This window comes from Tachypleus tridentatus, chromosome 9 (assembly GCF_004210375.1).
Source record: "Tachypleus tridentatus isolate NWPU-2018 chromosome 9, ASM421037v1, whole genome shotgun sequence".
Lineage (NCBI taxonomy): Eukaryota > Metazoa > Arthropoda > Merostomata > Xiphosura > Limulidae > Tachypleus > Tachypleus tridentatus.
In genome coordinates, this window is record NC_134833.1 from 41,099,907 (window position 1) to 41,118,308 (window position 18,402).

Below are 18,402 nucleotides of genomic sequence, written 5' to 3' on the forward strand. Positions count from 1 at the left end.
CTCATTTACTGTTGTACTTCTTTTTAAACTTGCAGAAGACGGTCTTTTCACTGCTTTTTATAAGTTGGTTATCACATGCACTGAAAATACGTTTTTTGAATTTTTATTCTATGTATTGCATCCCTCTCACCAGGAAGTTCAAAACTCAGTAAGTGAAATCACAACAGAAATGAGTGTTGCTTATCAAAGTTGATTTTTCTCATCTGTGCTGGCTTTTTGTGTTTCTTGCTTTATTTTGACACAGAACATTAGTGTTTGTTTTAATTTTGAATCCTATGGTATAAAAAGATAATTTTAAAAGCAGGATGCATGTCTGTTGCTATTATAACTTCAGTTGCACCTGTACCTGTGTATAAATACTTTTCATTACTTTGGTTATTTCTTTTTTGTGTTTATATATACTTATTAGATTGTTTTATGAGTATATATATATATATACAACACAATTAGACACAATTGTAACTTAAGGCATTAACAGGGTAAGGAAACTTTCGTGATGGTAGAACAGCCTTGGCTATGTATGAGAAAAATTGTTTTAAGTTTTTATAGGCTTATAAAATAACATACTAGGAATTAAATAAGGATAAGTTGATAGAGAAAACTGTTGCAAATACAGGTATTTGTATTTTAATATGTGGTGTTGCTAAAAACATACGTTGCATACAAGATAAGTATATCCTAACCAAACATAATAGTAACATGAATGAGTAAGTTACTGTTTTATATTTTTGTGCATATTAAAAATCTTTTAGTTTTTTATTACTACAGTATGTTTTGAAAATCTTAGTAATATCAATACTTGAATGTGTTATGAGTTATAGAAATGTATTGTGGGTATAAATTAGAAGTTGTAGTTACATAACTTTGGGGCTAATCTAGATGACTTTATGAACATCTGAAGCAAGTTGTGGCAATAGTAAAATACTAGAATCCTTAATTTTCAGATAAATATTTTTCTACTGCTGACTGGAAACAGTTACCTTAGGATAATTTTCAACATAAACCATATTGTTACAGTGAACAGTTAAGTAGAAATTTTATTTCATTTTCAGAGCCTGTGCTCTGATGCTTGTTTAGATTAAATTTATTTTTGGCTTCAGATGCTTAAAAAATTGTCCTTACTCTTGATCAACTGGACAACAGTTGCGTAAAATATGGATATTTTGTGGACTATTCCAGTGGAATTTTAGTGAAACACTGGTCTGAAAGAAATCGTGTTTGTTTGTTATGGTCTGGGAGTTTTGACTGAGGATTTTTCAACTATCACTTGTTGGGAGATTGATTGTCATTTGAGTCATCTTTCTTTTCTCATAAATGTTCAGATTCCTTTTGCGTTGTTCAAATCTGCTTATGATGAGGACATATTTGACAGTCTTTTTCCTCCTCCTAACTATGCCTTGCCTTCCCATGCCTCTACTATGGAATCTACTAGATGAAATTCTCCCTTTTTGGATATGCTTTCTCAGTTGTGGTTCATTTTCTCGTTTTTTACCAATTTTATGTGATACTACTCTTTCCTTGTTACAGGACATCCATCTTTAAAGTACCTTGTTTTCCCCCTTTTTTCCTGACATCAGTGCTCTTGCTGAGCATTTCATTTCTCAGCTGAGGGCTGGTGTTAGCAGTCCTTGTCCATCATTATGCTTTGATTTATCAGTAAGCTGTTAAACTCTTTCTTGGTTCCATACAGTTGGAGTCACTTTTGCTAATGTGCAAGGGACTGTCCCTGAAAATCCTATCCATTTCTTCCATCCTCAGTTTCCTGCTTTTGTCTTATCATTACAACTCTCCTACATACACAACATACACCTTTTTTCTGAAGCATTCCACCAATTTCCTAAGGGGTTTGCAGGGATATCTTTTCCCTCCTTACCTCCACAATTATCTTCTTCAACCATATCCCGTCACATGTGGTTTCATTCCTGTTGGGATCTCATATGTTGCTTTATTGTCACAGGTTTACCTGCCTACTACTTATCTTCATGATTTACAGATGGTCCCTTTTATCCATCAGCCTATATTTGGAGATTTTCTTGAACTTGAAATCACATATGGAATCTGTGCTATCACATTCACTCCTTTAGTGTTAGGTTGCAAGTTTGTCTCATTTTGATTCCATGACCTCTCCCATAATTGTTTCTTGTCCTGCAAACTCCTGTCCTTAACTAGCTCCTACCACTAGGTTTTCAGAGTTTTGCTATGTGTCTTAATGTCTGTTTCAATGTCACCAAAAGTTCCAGTGAATATTAGGTCTCTTCCTGTATAGTAGAGGCACAGCTGGCTGATTTTTTACCCTAGTGATGGGTATTTACTACTAATTCTTTTATGACTCCAGTTTTGTCAGAAGGAATTTTTGTACATTTCCCTTCCCTACCATCATTGTCTTCTGTACTGATTTCCTTCCCACTAACTTGAGATCTTGCTATCAGTCTGTGCAGACTCTTCTGTCATAAAGATGTATCAAGTCTGTCAGTGAGTCTTCTTCAGGCTTTTTGCTATCCCCAAAACAATTCATGAAACTGGCATCCAGTGATCCATCTGTCTTTCCCTCAAATGATTTCTTGATCTTTTCCTGTTTCTCATAATTTAATATGCTGTCTTTGGTATGTCCACTATCAGTTTCATGCCTCTCCTTTTGGGCATAATTCTGTACCATATGTATTTTATTGGGTGATCAAGGCTTTTGCCTGACTTATGCATGTTCAAGGGTTGCATTTACGCCACTACATCAACCTGTTAGTTCATTCCAAGCTGGAATCTTCTTGTCACACACATATGTTTCTCTCTAAATTTGGGGAACATGGTTGCATCATCAGGAGGCTTCTGGACAAAATATCAAAATGTCTTTCCATATCAACATAAAAGCTTCTAGTGGTACATACTTTAGTTCATTTCTGTCCTCTGGTTCTGAACTCACGTGCCATGCTTCTTTCTGATAATTTCACCCTTGTAACCTATATTGATCATTGAGAGAGCACTCGTTTTTGTTTCTTTTATGCTTGAACATGAGAACTTCTTTATTGGACCTACACACTGTGGATGAGTCTCCTTGCATTTCATGTTCTGGGTGCTTTTTGCCTTGTGTCAAATCATTTTTCAAGACCTGACCATGTTTATGTCTCAACTCTTGTATTTTCAGGGGGGTATGCAATCAGTGGGATACTCCTCACCTGGATAGAATTCTACATCGAATATGTACTCTTCATTGTTACATTGCCTACACAGCCTCCTTTAGTGGTTCTCATTCCCTGGCATCATTCATCTGCTCATGACCTTTCTTTTCTACCCTTACAAGTTGGGTTTACTGACTGGTTCAGTTGGTCTATTCCTCACCGACTCTTTCTTCCTGAATTCTGTTCTAAGTGTCATCTGATCAGATCAGGCATCATATTTTTTCTTGGCATCTCATCTCCATCATCTATTAGAGGAAAGTTTTTCAGTCAGGCATATACACTACACTTCATATGTTCATGTCCCATTAAATTCATTAGATAGTTGTTTTTTTCCTCATTAGAGTACTTCCTTGAGCCTATTGCCTTCCCTCAAACATTAGTATGGCTGTGACTTGGTAAGTTATTGCTTATATATATATATTTTCTTTCAGTGACATGTTGCATTAAGGATTAGGATCCTGCTCAGTGGTGAGTGTTACCTGTCTAGATACGCTTCCCATCTTTCAAGACCACACTGTACAACCAAGATATTTAACCATAGCCACTGAGGCACACTGCTGAAATTTGGTGTTCCACAAGATTGCTAGCAGGTTTCCCTGCAATACTGGATGTCCCAAAAAAATGTATACACACTTTGAATGATTGTAAATACAATGTTTAATAAGATATATCTAAGTTTTATAATCCAAGTTTAAGAAGACAAGTGTAGAATCTTTTGAGTTATCACAGGTGTTCAAACTGATGACCGTTCTGATCCAGGCACTGCTGATAACATGGACAGTTGGAATTGCAAACTTCACAAGTCCATAGGTGTGAGGTCTAGTGAACGGGGGGGAAATTCAGTGCTACCTCTTTGCCCAATTCATCTGTTCGGCAAATTTTCGTCAAGATAGGCCCTCATATTATGATGGTAGTGGAGAGGTGCTCCATCTTGCAAGAAATAAAACTCCTTATTTCCAAATTGCTCTCAAATGCATGACACGACAAATTCTTGTAGCAAGTTCAGATAAATGAGACCAGTGACTGTGTTTTCACACTGTAACCCTATTAAGTTTACGTGGTGTTCAGCCTTAACATGCAGGTTCTGAGGTGCCCAGTAGGTGCAATTATGGTGATTAACTGAGCCATTTAACTTAAATCATCGCTTCAGACAGTCTTGTTTGGAAACTGTGCATCCTTTGCAGATTTTGCCAGGTACCACTCACAAAATTCAACTCTCCAACCAGGATCATCTTCATTGAGGACATGGACTAATGCCAGAATAAAACTTTTCCAATGAATGTGCTTCAACATCCAATGGATGCTCAGTTTTGGGATTCTTGTCTCATGGGATGTTTGCCGAACAGATTTTCTTGAAGATTGGTGGATATTTTCTAACAGCTCTGCTTCTCGTGTGGGACTGGTGGATGATCCCGGTCTTTCAGAACACCCTTTATGGACATCTTGAACAGTTCCATTTGTTTCAAACATATCTCTGATGCAAGTAATGGTGAGTCATGTTGGTGGATCTTTTTGAAACTGTTTTCTAAACTGTCTTTGTACTTCAGCTACATTTTTGCACTTCCAGTAGCACTTTAAGATAAATTTCCTTTTCTCAAAGCTTAGTCTTGCTTCTACCATTACTTGAAATCAGTTGCACCTGTAAAAAAAGAAAGTTTGAGTGAGTTATATTCATTCAAAGTGTGTATACATGTTTTTGGGACACCCTCTATATTTGCTTTGTAGATATGCCTGTCTAGATCATACTGACCCTTGGACTTCCATCCCTATCATCTCTTTGATTAAATAAATCAAGGGTGGTTTGCTTTTGAAAATAGGGTTTTAAATGGTCCCTCTTTGCACTTTCTTTGGTGTTTGCATTACTCTGGACTTTCCATTTTGTCTCCCCCCCCCTACATTCTTCTAATGGAGTATGTGAGTCCTTGGCACTTTCCAGTTCCAAGCCACTGGACAAGAGTCCTCCTGAATTTGATAAGAATAGTGGTTTTCTGCTGGTCTAGATGGTATGTGATCCTCCAATTATGAAATCCACTTCTGTGTGGTTCTGTCAAGGAGATTATGTGCATATCTACAAATAAATACACTTCAACATTATGTAATGGATCTCAGAAGTTAATGTTGCACACAGCTTCTGTGTGGTTCTTTCTGGAGGATGAGGTTGCTGATGTTTATTGATGGGATCCACTTCCATACAGTGGGATCCAAGTGTTGCAATTGCACTTCTGCCTTTGTGAGATCATATCTGGAGGGTGATGTTGCTTTAGAGTAGATCCATCCCATTGCAGTTTACTCCTTTAGATGAGATTCCTCACCCTATCATCATCTGGATAGTAGTTCAAAGTGAGTGATTTGGATTTTGAGCTGGACCAATCAACACAAATTGTCACACATGTTGAACATGTTTTTCTTCTTTACTCATTATTTCCACCTCTGTGTCATAGGTCAGAGGACAATGTTTTTTGAAGCAGTAGTTCTTTTGCTTGCACTCCACCTCAAGAAGTTTTCACTACCTCAGGCTGACGTGCAATGGGGTGCTACTCTGAGCTAGAGCATGATGGGACTTGCCACATCATTTGGAAGTTTGGCTGGTTGTGGATTTGTGCACATGTGCCCACTTCATAGATCAAATTGCAAATTGCATATTTCTATTCTACTTACCTTGAGGTGAAGACAGTATGGATCCTCCTTCTACCACAGGTTAGAGGTTATATTCTTGATGCTACGTGGTTTTGGACTGGAATTGACTGGCTGCAAAAAGTCTATCATGCTTTAGTCACTCTACATCTTGGAGTACATCCATTTTAGCTTTCAATACATTCCTCCCTGTTGATGGCTCTTCTGCAGTCTTTCTTCTGTGAAAGTGGGCTTCCTGAATGTAGTTTGGATTTCGACCTATGTAGTTTTATATCCACTTTGTGAAGTGCTTCTTCCACTTTTCACTCATGTATATGGCATCTCTTTCCATACTGGGCACATTGTATACTTGGTACAGAAGTGCTGCGGTCACAGAGATCACATTTAAAGGGTGTTCTATGGATGCTTTTAAAGGAGACTTCTTTCCATCCCTTGCACTGCTCCTTCCATGTATTCATTGTAGAATTTTAGCTATACATGTGAGAAGAGGTAATGTACCATATTGGAAGTTATTTTCAGTATAGGATAGTTACCTCTTTTCACATTTCCTATTCTTCATTTCCCACTGAAAACTGGCACTTCCATTTCTGCCTAATTTTAAAGTGATAGTTTGCTTGAATTGGATAGAGGGAGTTGCATGTATCTGGAGAGTGTGTCTTACTCCTATTGGTGGAAGGCCATCATATGATGATTTAAATACAAGACACAATTGAACCACATTGATCTTGGGATATGTGGGAGCTCAAGGCACACGGCAGGCAAAAAAAAAAAGTTTACGTATGGAGAGCATCATTGAAAAAGAATAGCTATACATGTGAGAACAGATAAGTACCTGTCAGAAATATATATTCAGCATAGTAAAATAATTAAATTGCTACCTGGACTACAGGCGTAAGGGAGAGAGTTGATGGGTCACCATCATAAGTGATAGAATGTAAGGATGTGTTAAAAAGGTTTAACCTGAAGTATTAAGTATTACATGTGAGTCACACTAAATTCAAAAAGAAATATTGTATGTTACTAATGTTGCTGGTATTCTAAGCACTTGGAATATTCAGGGTGTTTCAGAATTATTGCATCATACAGGTATGATTCCTGTGCATGCCCCATCTCTTTTGTATAACCAACTTTATACATACTGGCATCTGTCTTGGGCATAATAAACATAGTTCCAAAATGTGGATATGATCAAGAGTTTTAAGTTTGTTGAAAATATCTACATGTCCATTATTTTGCTTCAGTTCAGTTAGCATATTAAGAATAAAAAAGAAATCTAATTGCAATGTGTCTTGAGATTTTTGGCAGACACTAAACATGCTTTTTTTGAATAGTGTATCAATGTTCTATCAACATTTAATAAAAAATAATTAGGTACTAGCAAAATCTAAGGTGATTATGTTTAACATCAGTTAGCATCAAGGAAGATTAACATAAAAATAGTTCTCCAGTAGGACAGCAGTAAATCTTCAGAGTTACAATGCTAAAATCAGGGGTTCAGTTCACTTCAGTGGACACAGCAGGTAGCCCAATGTGACTTTGCTATAAGAAAAACAAACACACATGAACATAAAAGTTAATTCTAGACAGCAGCTATGTGTGATAACATAGGGCATACCATTAATCATGAAACATATTTAAATAGATTAGCTGTATTATATATTTTTATTCTTATGTCTTTTACTTGCCCTTTTTTGCTATATAAAGTTTATTAAAACTTTTGGCATGAATTTGCATCTCCTCTCTTATTCCTGATTTTAATTGCTTAAGAATATGATTGAATTTCAGGCATATCATGTAGTACATTGGCAAAGTGCTTTGTATGACAGTTTGAGCTATATATATATATATGCATGTCAATAAGAATAACCAAAAAGTGGGTTTCTGTCACTATAAATATTGTGTTTTGTTGTTTTTTGTAATTGTAATTGTTACAAATGTAAAATTATTGATGAACTTAATATAAATAGAACATATTTGTTTATTTTTTATAACAAGGTTTTAAATGTGGTTTTTGTTATATTGTAGACACTTAATAAGATGTTGATACCTGATTCCAAGTATTAGTTCAACAGCTTGTGTTGTGTTTGTTGACAAAAGCCAAAAGTATTAGTCTTATAATAAGCAATTAGATTTCTGACTCTATCTGAAATTTGTTAATGTAACAGTGGCCAGATACAGCAATTTTTAGTGGAAGTGTATCATTCAAGTGACAAGAATATAATGACTTATTACTATATTATTAAAATTTAGCCAACTATAATGCAGGCTTTCTAAATTCTTGGTTAGTTTTCAGTCTTCCTACTTGTGATCTTCCTTCCTCTATCTGCAGATATTAAAATGTTGAATGTTTATTCCAAAATTTAATATTACATAACTGCCAATTGGATAGATGTGTCTGTTAGAATGAGCATAGCTGTTCCATTTGTGGATGTCTGTGGAATACAAAAGGAAGTTTGTTTTTTTGTAGAAACAGTTAGTATTTGTATTCAGTGTGTCCTCTTCTTAAGAAACCTGTAACAAATTGCATAACTGGGTCATGGTTTTTAAAAGTGTTGATAACAGTTTTATTTCATGTGAGGTTTCTGTTAGCTGTGAAAGTGTAAAATTATATATCTCTTATATATCTGTGAACACCAATCAGGAAGAGCTAGCTGATGCATCAGAATTTTAGAGTACTTCACAAAGCAAATTAATAATATTAGATGACCAAAATTTGTAAGCTGAAACTTCTATCAAAAGCCACTATTAATTACTTTAAATTTTTTTATCAATAGTTAAGTTTAGGTACTGAACACTGCATTAGTGTTTTTTAGTGTATTATAAGCTATTCTATCCCTCCATTGAACATTTCACATTAGCATATATTATCTTCTTAGTTACATTTTTATGTTTCATAGAAAACAACATGAAACAAATATCTGATATTGATTTTATAAGCATCCAAGTGAGTAGTGCTAAATGTTAACATGGTATCGCACTAAATTTATTGTATTTAATAAATTTGAATGAAATTATAAATGCAGTTCTCTGTGGAATAATAATAAACAATTAAACTAGTATATACTAACTTGCTGCTGTCATGTTTTTGTTTTACATCCCTTAACTGCAAGATTCATAATATCTAGCACTACTAGATTCAAATTTGTACAATAGTTTAATGACATTAGCAAAACTGTGAGGTATATTTACTGGGCATTGGTTTCATAATATTTGAAAAAAAAAAATCCATTTTATTGATACTGGCTCAACAACTGTATGATAAAATTGTAAATTCTATATGTTGTTCTTTACTTTGCAAATTAAGAGTTGTCTGTTTTATTTTGTAACAATTTAAAATACTTGACAAAAAATGTTGAGCATTTAGTGAGCAGTAGTTGACAAAACTGCTTCTTACATTCATCAAAGATTTCTCTGAATATGTTTAATTGATAATTCCACTTGCTTTGGGGTATGATTATATGTAGTAATTGTAAGATCTACCAATTTAACTATACACATACACACACACAGTCTGTTGGTCACTGTCTCAAACATTTTGAAACTGCAACAATAATTAAAAATATATTGTTACTGTGTTGATAATCTAGTTAAAAGAACAAAAGTAGATACTTAACAAAATACTGTTATATAAGAAAAGAAATTGAAAAAGATTTTATAATTCACGTAAGGAGTTTTACTGTAAAAGCAGAAAATGCAAAACAAATAGAAAGCTTCAGAAAAATGAATATGTGATGTTAATTTAATCAGATTCTGTGATTGGTTACAAGTGGCATTTCATGTTTGTGTATTTAATGTTTTCCAACTAACTTCTGTTGTTTTTTTAAGGTGGTCGCTATAAAAGCTGGAAACGACGATGGTTTATTCTCAATGACAACTGTCTGTATTATTTCGAATATACAACTGTAAGTTAAAAAGAAAAATTAATACTCTGAATTTGATAGACAGTGCTCCTGAATGTCTTATTCTAATTAATTATACAAACTATAGAAGAAAGCTTATATTATTTAACTGTAATTGAACTATAATCTCAATTTACACAAGTACATATTTTGCATTTATAATTCCATTGGTAAAACTAAGATATTCATTATCAAATTTTAAATACTTAGTTAAATTGTCTAACTTAATGATATCTACAAATAAATGCTCAATACTTCATGGGGCTGACATGGCTTGGTGTTTAGGGTATTCAACTTGCAATTTCAGGTCACTGGATCAAAATCCTATATAAAAAATACATTCTATTTAATTTATTACATTTTAAAATTGTAACCAATTCTCTGTAATTATTATGTTTGGTCCAAAATTGAAAAAAAAACAACTGAGGGTATATCCACAATAGGTGTGATTGTTAGGATATTTGACTAGTAAACTATATGTCAGGGGATCAAACCTCATCACTGAATGTGCTCTCTCTTTCAGCCATGGGTGTATTATAATGTAATAATCAATCCTAAAATGTAGCTCAATAGTTGGCAGTGGGTGGTATTAACTAGTTCTTTCCATCTTGCATATAACTTGAAAAGATGGGACAGATACTGCAGATAACCCTCAAGTAGTTTTTGTGAAATTCAACAAACAACCTATATTTCTTCTATCTTGTTATGATGCTATTATATTTGCCATATTATATTCTATTTTAATTTTTTTTCAATGCTGGAATACCTTTCTCAAATGAAAAAAAATCCTTTTTCTTATATTTGCTAGCAGAGGTATTTGTCATTCAGATGGTCATTCAGTAGCATAAGTGAGTTACAAAATGTTGGCATAAGTAGTATCTTACCCTAAATATGCATTATAATAATATTAAGTTGGGAATTTTGCAATTAGCCATTTTCTGTTGTATTATGACCAACAACCAAGATTAAGTCTATGTTAGGAGGGGTATATGTTTGATTACCCTGAGAAGGTACTTAAAAATCTCAACCCATTAAGACACTTTCTGGATGGGATTTATTACCCTGGCTTATGTTAATGCTGCTTGAATCAAAACTGTGAAAGGAGATATTGAGAAGAGAGATGAACAACAAAATAGCATGCATCATAACAAGATTAGCATTTTAAACCAAGATGACAAACAGGTCTGCTAAGTTAACCTATCACACTTATTTGAATGTCAGTTTTTTGCAAAGCTGCAGATTTCTGAGTTTTTCTTTATCATCTGGGTCATTTTCTATGATTTGTGTAAATCTAATTAAACAATGTAGAGGGTATCAACCTACTTTACTGTGTTCTAAGTACTTGTGATGTTTTGTTGACAGATTTATTAAATTTGTTGAACCACTTATCCTAAGGTGAGTTATGAAACTTGGATGAGAACATTGTTGGATTTATTTCATCATTGAGCTGATCAGTCACATTTTGCCAGCTGCACAGAGTTTTTCTAGCCACATATCATAATCTAATTGGGCCCAATATCTTTGAGATTAAAATTCTTGGACCAAAAGGAAATAATTTTATTCTGAAATCTGAAAATTTTGAATTTTGGGAAGGAACTTGTTCTGGTTTTGTGTGGGTTATAATATGGTTAATTACTAACTTAGTGAATAGGATATGATATTGTTCATTAGTGATTAACCAGAATAGATAACTCATTTACTGATAAGAAACTGAATTTTTCACAGAATACATGCATTTAAAAGTATTCTTAATTTATGCCCCAAACATGCTCAGAATTGTTATGAAAAAACCTAACTTGCACATGCCATGTGCTTGTATCTTGTTTGTAGAATCTCATAATTTTTCTATTTTTTCTATTTGACATTCCTACATTTGGATAAAGTTGAGCAGTTAAGTATATAAGACAAATTGAATGTATTTCTGTATGAAAAATGTAGAGCATCAGATGATGCTGTAGCTAATGAATTGTTCAGTAGTAATGTCTTGTTTAATATGTTAAGAACTTAATGCTTTTTGTTGTAATTACCATTAATGTTGTAAAACACATGAAATTATTGCATAAAGTATTTAAAACAGCTTTAATATATATAAAATTTAGGACATTTGTGAAATATTTCAAAGCAATGTATAAATTAAGAGACACTAATAAAATAAGCTGCTTTACTAAACACATTTAATCTTTCTTTACAGTTTTTTGTTGTTGTTTTCTTCCCAGGACAAAGAACCAAGGGGTATAATACCCCTAGAAAATGTTCAAGTGCAAGAGGTTGTGGATCGAAACAGGAGTAACTGTTTTGAGCTGTTTTCAACTGGAAGTGATATTATCAAAGCATGTAAGACAGACTCTGAAGGTAAAGTGGTAGAAGGGAAGCACACGGTTTATCGTATGTCAGCTTCTACACCAGAGGAAATGACAGAATGGATTAAATATATACGGTATTTGAAATAATTACATCATTTATTTATGTTTTATAGGTAGCCAACCTGTTTAAAAACTTGTTTGAAATATTTTAAATTAAAAAAAGAACTGCAATGTATAGTAAAGCCTATGTTTGAGACCTGTAAACTGGAGTATGTAAGATGTTTAGAACAAAATACAAATTGGATGCTAGGTTGTTGGATGTTAACAGTAGTGATTAGAAGGTACACTGCTGAATTTTCACATTTAAAATTGGAAGTTTGAAAGCTAGATTGTTGGATAATGACAGTAGATAGTGGAAGCTAGGTCATATAAAGTTGACAGTGGAGATTGGAAGCTGGATTGTTGGATGGTAGCAGTAGAAATGGTAAGATAGATTGTTTGTTGGATGTTCACAGTAGATTTCAAACAATATTGTTAGATAATGACAGTAGAAGTTTGAAACAAGATTATTGGGTGTTCACAAAAACGAGTAGAAGCTAGATTGTTTGATGGTGACAGTGGAGTCTGGAAGTTAGATTGTTTGATGGTGACAGTGGAGATCAGAGCTAATTGTTGGATTTTGACAGTGGAGATTGGAAACTAGGTTGTTAGATGTTTACAGAAAAGATTGTAATCTTGATTAACTGTTGGATCTTAACAGTTGAGACTGGAAGTGAGATCATTGCATGATGATATTGGAGGTTGTAAGCTAGATTAACATTCACAGAATAGATTGGAATCAATATTGTTAGATATTTGCAACAGAGATTGAAACCAAGATTGTTCAATGTTGACAGTGAATATTGAAAACTACTTGTTTGGGTATTGGTAGAAGAGATTGAAAAGTAGATTGTTAAATCTTGACAGTAGATAATGAAAGCTGAATTATGGATATTAACAGTAGAGATTGAAGTATTAGATTCTTAGATCTTGACAGTGGATATTGGAAGCTAGATTATGGGAGTTGATAGTGTAGATTGAAAGCTAGGTTATGGGTATTGATATTAAAAGTTGGAAGCTAAATTGCTGGATATTAATAGTAAAGATAAGGTTGATTGGGGGATGTTGATAATAGAGATTGGAAGGTAGACAGGTGAATGTTGACAGTAGGGACTGGAAGATAAATTAATTGATGTTTACAGTAGGGATTGGAAGGTAGTTTGGTGGATATTAACAGTAAAGATTAGAAGATAGATTTGTGGATGTTAACAGCAGGGATTGGAAGTAGATTGTGATATCATTAGAATAGGAAATAGTAATACAGATTGGGTAGTAGATGGTGGCATTAATTGAACTAGAAAGTAGAACTATAAGAACATTATTAACAATTTCAATTAGATAGGTATTAAAAGTTAAATTGTTGAAAATAGATATAATAATCTAGATTTTTAGATGTGTAGAACAAAAATTGGAAATTAAATTGATATTAAGAATTGAAAATAGTAGTGAAATTGCTGTATTAATTTATTAATGGGTAAGAGAAACTTAATGTGGTAATTAAACTAGTAATTATTATTGTGGTTTATAAAGAAGTCAAATAATCATTTCTTAGCATTGTTATATTCTGATTTAGAAATTCTAAGCTTTTGTTTTTGCAGGCAAAGCATCAGTCATAATCCTTTTTACGACATGCTGAATGCACGAAAAAAGAAAGCACAACATCTGTAAATAATCATAATTATAATTCTTCAGGTTGAGAAATGTAACTCAACCTACACTGCAGTTTACAGAACTCTGCTTCTTGAAACTAAAAAGGTGTTCTCCTACTGAGCTGGAAAAGAAATGAAGTGGAAGTAGAAGATGTATAGTCAGCAATCCCTGAATGATGTATTGATGGTTGATGGGAATTTTTGTCTAAAAATATTTTAATATTGAAAAAAGGTTTGCTTTGTTGGATGGAAATTAGCAGCATAATTAGTAATCAAGCCACTCCTACTCACTAGTTGTGAAAATGATGATTATTGGGTTTAAAAAATGCAAATAGTACAGAAACAAGTATGTTCTGTAGGCTTAAGATTACAAAATGCCTCATGACTACTTAGAAGATATAAATGCTTGAAGATAAATTTGTTCAATATTTAAGACTATAGGAAATTACATTTTGACAGTTTTATGGATAGGGATTAATTAGAAGGTCTAAATATTATATACTGAGTTTATTTTCTACACTTAAGATTACAAGAAGCAATATTTTGGCATTTTTCTGATATTATAGATGGGGGAATTGTTAGAAAATATATAATGTGAATACTTCAGAATACGTTTGTTCTGTACACTGAAGATTACAAGAAGCTGTATTCGGGCAGCAGCTGGTGACTAGTTAGAAGATATAAATAGCTTATACTAAATTTATTCTGTACATTTAGAATTATAGGAAGTTACCTTTTGACAGCATTCTTATATCATAGATATTGATTAGTTAAAAAATATAAGCAGTAGAAACTAAGTTCCAGAGGTGCAAGTCTCAATTAGACAGTTTTGATGAGTAGATCATATGAAATAAATTGACAATTTGGGAAAGGTATAATGTGAATAGTTAAGTCTGAACTCCTGGTTCTCAACCTCATGATACTATATAATTAAATCCTACAAGTAAATCTATCTGACTATGGGAGTCTGTAAGTTTGTCTTAGTATTGTGAGAAGGGTCCATGAGGAGAAATAGGTTGAGAATCATTGGAAATAAAACTCTATGTAAGATGCTAACTAAGCTAGCAACTAGTTAAAACATATTTATGTAAATAATTAACAACACATCAAATATTGTTTAATATAGTAACTTGTACTGTTTTTAGTGGCTGGTTTGAAGAGATGTTGTGAATATAAACTGTTAGCTGGATTATTGATCTGTAGGACAATAATAATGGTAAATCTGTGTTAAATAGCATAAATTGATAGATGGCATAAGGTTCTAGTTATTTTTTAGAAATAAATTTGATATCGTTCAAGAAGTCAATAGATGCAATCTCTGTTTTCGAAATATAGTACTTTGTGTATTGTTTGAGAGAATCATTCTTAAACACTAAAATTGTAAGAGTTCCATTTTTTGCAACCTGTAAGCTCTTAGTATTTTTTTAGAGAGCAGTTTGTAGTAAATAAAGTATAAGCTGTTGATGAACACTCTTATACTCTGTAACTAAATAGTAACAAGTTGTGGTTCTCCATTGATAGAAGTTTGGAGATTATTATAATTTCCATACCAAATTTTGTCAGTATGGAAGGAGATAATAAGCTTCTGTTATAAACTTGTACTTCTCTAGATAGCATGACTGTGATTTATGAAGTGAGGGACATTTTATTCAAAGTAGAAACAATTATCAATTTCTATCTTCTATATATATATTAACTTTTTCTTATATAAAGGTGATAATGGTGATATTTAAATACAAAATTATACATATGTATCTCAAGGTCTGTCCATCCTAAAGTGGGATAAAGTTGTGTACATGTATATATACTTAAGTACAGCTGTTTCAGAAACATTCATCTCTGGTTTGCTGCAAATGATGAAAACTTGCATTTGAACTTTTTTTTTCATATAGGTGGGAACAAAACAAGACTTACTGTAGATGTGAAATATGAATTAAAGATATTTCTAGTTATTTGTTTGAAAAATGAATGTATAGTATATTATATAAACATTTATAACGTAGAATCTGTGTCTAATAGATGAAAAACTAATGTATTTCAGTATTTGACAAATGAAAAGAAGGAAAAAAAACAATAAAATTATTGATGTAGCACTAAGATTTACCTAGTCTTATTTCGAGAACCCAAAGAGTTATTGTGTTGGTTACTTATGCTCAGATACTGCATTTTACAGTGTTAGTTGTGTGGATTAGTCATTGTCCATATGTTGTGCATTAAAGACTGGATAAATTTATATATGTTTTTCATCATCTAACAAGATTTCCTTAACTTTGTAAAAATGGTGTGGGCAGTGTTTTGAGTGGTAGCTAAAACTGTTTGAATGTGATGTGAACTATTTATTAGAGACAATAAAAGATTTGATCTGGTGTCACAGTAATTTGTCAGCTAAAAATGTTCAAGATGGATAGGAAAGGACCTAAAGTATTTTTTATTGAGTAGTAGTGATGAATTATTAGAATTAAAAAACTTTAACAGGTGCAATGAATATATGGTAATTATGGTATATACTATTTTCCTCTGGATAAATTGTTGTGACTTGGTTACATTACTATCCTTTTATCTTCATTAGGGAAAGTAAACAGATATGAACCAATTTACTTGTGCTACCCTGCCAAGTTTACTAACAACTTAGTTGTTTATAATGTCTCTCAAAACAGGGTGTAATTTTAGTGAATTTCTTTTGTTACTCATCAATTAACTTAATTTGTGCAAATTAAAGCCACTTATAAGAATTGGTTAAGAAAATAACAAATTTTATCCTACTAATACAGCTAGTGTTTAAATGTTTACAAGTTGGAATATGTTATATTATGATCTAAGAGAACTGATGACTCATTGTCTTTTAAGTCCATAATATACAAGTTATCATCAATACCAGGGTAAAATTTGTTGCATGAAGCTTTTGCCAACTGTAAGTATTGTGATACTTAATTTTATTAGTGGGCTTACCTAAATGAGAAATACAGAAACTCACAACTGTGTTCCATTGCATTGCATTTGACTGTCTTTAAATTGATGGACTTAAAAATCTCAAAAAAAAAAAGAAAATTTATTCCTGTGTTAATAGAATTACAGTTATAGTTACTTGGTTACATTTATATAAAAAAAACAACTTCCAATTAAAACTGGGAAGAGTATGTGATAGAAAATTTTTGTAATTTGTACGAATTTAGAGGTCTCATTATATATTTCTTCAGAGTTTCAGTTTATTTACCTAATGCTCCTACTCAGTGTTTTTGCTACCTTTCGACTCAAGCAATGATACATGGACTTTTAAGTAAAATATGTCTTGTTTTCTATTTTTTACTGTCTTGGTGAATTTGGGTGATTTCTGTGAAATTTGCAGCAAGATTGTACTGCATGATATATACATACACACACACACACATATATTTTTTACTTCTGTGTTTGGTGTATTTCATTGTAGAGATATCTGTGAGTTCATTTTGCTAAACATTTACAAATGCTCCAATACAGGAAAGAGTTATACTTATTACATCATGGTTGATTTTTTGTTATGAAAGTAAAAGAAAAACTTTAATAAAAATGAAATTAAAAAGGCTAGTTTGGAAACTAGAATTGAGGATTTGTACTGTTAAAAATTTACCATTGAAGAAACAAAGAGTCAATAAAATATTTCAAATTTACTTTATTTGCAAAGATATTAGTCAGCTAATAAATGTAGTATGAAACATATTTTAACTATGCCATATTAATTAAGTTAAAATATAATTTTTTTTTAAATCACATTTGTGAGTATAATCGATCAAAATTATTGCAGTAGTATTTAACTTAAAGATTTGTATGTATAACAAGTCACTGATCCACCATGTTAGACACTCAGAGAATTGTAATAAAAGACTTCAGTACTCAAACATTTTATAATTAGTACTCTGTCAGAGACAGATATGATATCAAAGATTTTTTAATAAATGTTAACTGAACAAATAGTTTGTATATTTTGGTAAATGATGAGTAATTATTTGTAAGAGTGTTTATGCAGTGTTTTGCCACATTGTCAGTGGAATTGTCTACTTATTTTTCATGTTCAAAGGAAAATGAAGATGTACTTCTAAACGTTTCATGGGAATGGTTTGTGATAGTTTATGAAACATTTCTTTAAGTGACAGCTGCGTATCTCTCCAGCTATTTACACTAAAGTTTTTATTATGTTTTAAACATTTTTTTCAGTAGTGTTTATTTAACTGAAAACCAGTCAAGTTTTTGTATAAACATGTTTTATTTTGTTTTTTGCTGTAGTATGAAAAGATACCTATTAAATTCTCTATACTTTTAACTATCAGTCTTTATTATTAATTTCAGATGTAAATATTGTTGTTTTGGTTTTAGTCTTTCATATGTTATAGTAACTCCAAGAAATGGGTAAAAGTGTTGTAGACATGATATTAAAATTAGGTTTCTAATATCCTAAACATAGTCTAGAACTTTGTTAATAGTTAAACAAAATCAAGGTTATATAGTATATAGTTTAACCCGTCAAAACAAAGTTATGAAAAAGTGTTGTTGCTCACATCTGGTAGTGAAAAAATTTGACCTTGTTACAAATTTCATCATGTATTTATACTAAAGGTATGCAGTACCTTATTTATTTTGAACTAAAAATGCTGAATAATTTGGTAGAAAA

At 32.3% G+C, this 18,402-nt stretch overlaps 1 protein-coding gene across 8 annotated transcripts in view; it reads left to right on the forward strand.

Annotated features, from left to right (window-relative positions):
- Nucleotides 1-18,054, forward strand: part of LOC143225122 (cytohesin-1-like) — a 100,083-nt gene extending 82,029 nt beyond the window's left edge. For 5 of the 8 annotated variants that reach the window (XM_076453953.1, XM_076453951.1, XM_076453958.1 and 2 more), the window contains 4 exons: nt 134-148; nt 9,633-9,709; nt 11,923-12,143; nt 13,707-18,054. In XM_076453953.1, the coding sequence (XP_076310068.1) occupies nt 134-148; nt 9,633-9,709; nt 11,923-12,143; nt 13,707-13,776 (383 nt within the window). In that variant the 3' untranslated portion in view covers nt 13,777-18,054. The remainder of the gene's footprint in view (nt 1-133; nt 149-9,632; nt 9,710-11,922; nt 12,144-13,706) is intronic. The other 3 variants (XM_076453954.1, XM_076453952.1, XM_076453957.1) reach the window with 1 other exon arrangement.
- The last annotated feature ends 348 nt before the right edge of the window (nt 18,055-18,402 follow it).